Source organism: Leucoraja erinacea, unplaced genomic scaffold (assembly GCF_028641065.1).
Source record: "Leucoraja erinacea ecotype New England unplaced genomic scaffold, Leri_hhj_1 Leri_114S, whole genome shotgun sequence".
In the NCBI taxonomy this organism is placed as follows: Eukaryota; Metazoa; Chordata; class Chondrichthyes; order Rajiformes; family Rajidae; genus Leucoraja; species Leucoraja erinaceus.
Window position 1 is genome coordinate 1 of NW_026575396.1, and position 4,728 is coordinate 4,728.

Here is a 4,728-nt window from a genome sequence, read left to right on the forward strand (position 1 = left end):
TGGAGGTCGTGCCTGCTGGCGAGGCATTTCAGTCGGTATGATTCCTCTCTCCATCCAGTCGTGGGCTCGTGTGTTGAGCTGGTTCCATTCATCTTTCCAGATGTTGGTCTTTGCTGTTTCTTTGGTTGGCTGGAGAGGTGGGACTGTCTGCAAGAAACTGGCTCTAGATTTCAGTCGGGGTGGAGGTGCTGTGTGTCCGTGCAGGGGGTGCCTGGTATCGGTCTCCTGTGCTCTCCGCTCGTCTTGGGCGACGATGGATCGTCTGATATGGGGGGGGGGGGGGGCAATACCAGCTAGGGCGTAGAGGCACGGGATTGGCGTTGTCTTTATGCATCCCGTGATAATGTGGCAGGTGTCGTTGAGGGCTGTGTCAACCAGTTTGGTGTGGTGGGAGCGGCTCCAGCTTGAGCACGCGTATTCAGCTGTGGAGAAGCACAGGGCTAGGGCAGTTGCACGGATGGTTGGTGGATCAGCGCCCCACTTTGAGTTTACCAGTTTGCGCAGGATGTTGTTGCGAGTGTTGACCTTGGCTTTGGTGTTCTGAAGGTGGGTTTTGAAAGAGAGTGTCCTGTCGAGTGTGACTCCGAGGTACACGGGGTGGAGGTGGTTGGAGAGTTTGTGGCCATCCCATGAGACGCTCAGTTGTTTTCCTGCATCTCGATTTTTAAGATGGAAGCTGCATAGTTGGGTTTTTGATGGGTTGGGTTTCAGGTGGTTGTTATTGTAGTAGGTTGTTATCTCTTGGAGGGCGCTTTCCAGGACAGACTTGATCTTCTGGAAGTTCTCCTGTTGGGTGGTGATGCAGAGGTCATCAGCATAGATGAAGCGGCGGCATTGTGGGGGAAGTGGTTGGTCGTTGGTGTAGATGTTGAAGAGGAGGGGGGCCAGTATCCTGCCTTGTGGTAGGCCATTCATTTGGGCTTTCCATTTGCTCTTCTTGTCGTTTAGTTGAACGAAGAAGCGCCTGTTGAGAAGGCTTTTGATGACTTGGCACAGGTCGAGGTCACCAGTCATGTCAAAAAGTTTCCTGATCATGGTGCGGTGCTGGACAGTGTTGTAGGCAGTGGTGAGATCTATGAAAGCTGCTCCGGTGATGAGTTTGCACTCAAAACCGTCCTCAATGTGTTGGGTGAGGTTCAGTAGCTGCCCGGCACAGGAGTGGCCAGGGCGGAAGCCAGCTTGATCTTTAGTAAACTTGGAGTCTATAAGTGGCATAAGGCGTTGGAGTAGTAGCCTCTCGTAGAGCTTGTAGGTGATGCAGAGGAGGGAAATGGGTCTGTAGCTCTTTGGGGATGATGGGTCCTTTCCAGGTTTGGGAATTGCGACAGTCTTGGCCTTTCTCCATACAGGTGGGGTTGTTTTCTGTGCCTTGCATGAGTTCAGCATTGCTAGGAACCAGGTCTTTGCTTTATGTCCAAGGTGCTGTATCATTTCCGTCAGTATATCATCGATTCCTGCTGCTTTCCCAGGTTTCAGCATGCTCATTGCAGCTTCGAGTTCTTCTAGGTTGAAGGGCTTGGTGAGGGCGCTGGCTGGTTGTAGGCGGTCTGTTACCGCTGTCCGGCGGTATTCTCCTGTGGGTCCATGATAGTTCGCTGCTCACACAAACAAGGTCTGGGTTATATCCTCATTTCCATCTGGCACTGTGGAAAGATTTTGGCAGTTTGGCGTCATGGATCAGGGTCAGGTGTTTCGACTCGAGCCAGGTTTCGACTTCATCTCCATCTTGATTGTTCAAGAGAGAGAGCGAAGAAGAGACAGAGAGAGAAAGAGAGACAGAGCGAAGAAGAGAGAGAGAGAGAGGGACGGGAGAGAGACAGAGAGGGAAAGGAACAGAGAGAGGCCTCTGCGTGCCGCCCTCGGTGAACGTCTTCAAGAACCTTGCGTCAAGAACCGAAAAAATGTCCGCTATTCGGAGCTTTTCGTTATTTGGAATTTCGGATAAAAGGTTGTGCACCTGTAGGTGCTAATAATGTCCTGTTTGCCAGCTTGTTGACCCTCTGTGTTCCCCTCCTGCAGGGTTTAGAAGCCATTGCTGTGGACGGAGAGACAGGGACGTGAGCGGCCATTGAGGGTGGCCAGGGTGCCAGTGAGCCCTTTCCCCCCATCTGCTCAGGCTGAGCTTCGATGGAGCACCACTTGACGGGGCACAACAAGGAGAAGCGTTATGGGTGCGACGTGTGCGGCAAGGCCTGGCAGAGCCCGAGCCAGCTGGAGATCCACCGGCGGGTGCACACGGGAGAACGCCCCTTCGACTGCTCAGAGTGCGGCAAGAACTTCATCAGCTCCGGCCACCTGCTACATCACAACAGCGTGCACTCCAGCGAGAGGCCATTCACCTGCTCCGACTGCGGCAAGAGTTTCAAGATGGTGAAACATCTGAAGGTGCACCGGCGGGTGCACACGGGCGAGAAGCCCTATGTCTGCTCCACTTGCAGCAAGAGCTTTACCCAGTTGTCGGAGCTGCAGGCGCACCGGCGGGTGCACAGCAGTGAGCGGCCCTTCACCTGCTCCGACTGCGGCAAAGGCTTCAAGTCGTCGCCGGACCTGAAGAGGCACATGCGCCTGCACACTGACGAGCGGCCCTACACCTGCAGCAACTGCGGCCGGGGCTTCACCGACTCCAGCCACTTGCTCAAGCATCAGCGCACCCACACCGGCGAGCGTCCCTACACCTGTGCCCAGTGCGGCAAGGGCTTCACCCAGTCCAGTCACCTGCTGGAGCACCAGCGCACCCACACTGGCGAGCGCCCCTATACCTGCGCCCAGTGCGGCAAGGGCTTCACCCGCTCCACCTATCTGCTGTCCCACCAGCGGGTGCACGCCGCCGACCATCCTGTCCCCAGCCCGGTGTGTGGAGATCGCTTTGCCATGGCCTCCCAAGCCCTGCCTCACTAGCGCGTGCACACCGGTGGCCAGCCCTACGACTGCCCGTACTGCAGTGAGGAGTTTGACAGCTCGCGGAGGTTGCAGCAGCACCGGAGGACCCAAGCCAGCGAGTAACTGCTCCCACTGTGATAAGAGGGGACGGGGGCTGCGGGAGCACTAGCGGATACACACAGGAGAGAAACCCTTTGTGTGGCAGTGTGGCAAGGGTTTCATCCACATGTCCAGCCTGTGGCAGCACCGGTGTACCCACAGCGGTGAGCGTCCCTTCGCCTGCCCGTCCTGTGGTGAGTGCTTCACCCGCCTTGACCACCTGCTGGAGCACCGGCGAGTCGACACCGGCCAAGGGCCCTTCACAAGCTCGCTTTGTGGCAAAGCCTTTTTCCGCTCCTCCAGCCTGATGGCACACCGCCATGTGGATAGATAGGCGCTGTTTAGGTAAACACAAAATACTGGAAGGAATGGGTAACGTTTCGGGTTGAGACCCTCTTCAGTCTTAACCCGAAACATCACCCATTCCTTTTCTCCTTGGATGCTGTCTGTGCCTCTGAGTTACTCCAGCACTTTGTGTCCTTTTTGTAAACCAGCATCTGCAGTTCGTTGTTTTTAAACCCTTCTGGTTAACCATCTCTGCGCCTTCCCCAAAGCCTCCACATCAGTCCTGTAATGGAGTGACCAGAACTGTATGCAATACTCCAAATGCTACCTGACCAATGTCCGGTTTCAGCCCGAAACATTGCCTATTTCCTTCGCTCCATAGATGCTGGCGCACCCGCTGAGTTTCTCTAGCACTTTTTGTCTATCTTCGATTTTCCAGCATCCATTCCAGCTCCAGCAGTTCCTTCTTCAACACAATGTCCTTTAAAGCTGCACATGTACATTCCTCTCTCCTTCTCAACACTTTTATCTCCTTATTTTCTCTCACCTGTGTACCTTACTCCACTCATCTGCCGATCACCCCCTGTTAGAAATGTTCCAACAAAGACTATTATAAAAACTGAGGTAGATACTAATCTATCTTTATTGTGAGAGAGAGAGTCACACAGAGCACAAGTGTCTGTGGGAGTCCTCTCTGTGCTAATACTGAAGAAAATCTCTTTTATACATTGATTGAAACCAGAAAGCGTCCCGACAAATGGTAATTAACAAGGAGACTGTAAAATGACTTACTGCACACACAAGTCTTTTTACTGTAACTGTTTATTAACTGAGACTTAACACTAAGCTGTAGCTGTCCGTGGTCATCACTGGAGCTAGAGAGCGAGCTAGAGGTGGGGACACTACAATTATACTGGAGACAATGGGGAGTGGTTAGTAGTGGGGAGGTCACTATGGTTAAGGGAACATGCACTGATCTACATCCTTCCTCTTAGAAACAAAAGCATGGCAGGTACTATACAGAGTGACCACGGCTCATACGCTACGAACACCAATCGCACCGGCAACAGTATAAAACTATGCGAACTCCCCGTAGCGGACAGGCGGCTTGACCAGCCGGCCAGAGCGGGTGCGTAAACCGCCCTCCTCCTCTTCGTCGGGAACAGAAGGGATAGCAGCCGGGGAATCGGCAGGAGAGGCGGGCGGTGGAAGGAGGGGAGAATGCGGGGCTCCGGGCGGAGAACCAGGCTTGGCAGGCGAGGCAGGTTTGACGGGCGAGGCAGGCTTGACAGGCGAGGCAGAGGAACGGGGCTTCGGCGACCGGGGGGCTGACAGTTGAGAGGGCAGGGTGCGCGGTGTAGTCGGGGCGTGTGGGGCAACGGGAGTTCGAGAAGAAATGGGGGGGTGAGAAGGATCCGCGGGAGGCGGAGTGGGCTCGTTCACGAGCAGCAGGTGCTGGCGGGA

General features: G+C 54.7%; 1 protein-coding gene across 1 annotated transcript; it reads left to right on the plus strand.

Moving 5' to 3' along the window:
- Positions 1 to 1,909: 1,909 nt before the first annotated feature.
- Positions 1,910 to 4,271, plus strand: LOC129715381 (zinc finger protein 239-like). Its single transcript, XM_055665265.1, has one exon. It carries the CDS (start codon positions 2,128 to 2,130, stop codon positions 2,896 to 2,898), a length of 771 nt encoding a protein of 256 aa, XP_055521240.1. The 5' UTR covers positions 1,910 to 2,127; the 3' UTR covers positions 2,899 to 4,271.
- The last annotated feature ends 457 nt before the right edge of the window (positions 4,272 to 4,728 follow it).

What these genes read in the sequence shown, in the direction of transcription:
- LOC129715381 (XM_055665265.1), top strand. Translation starts at nt 2,128, where the DNA reads ATGGAGCACCACTTGACGGGGCACAACAAGGAGAAGCGTTATGGGTGC.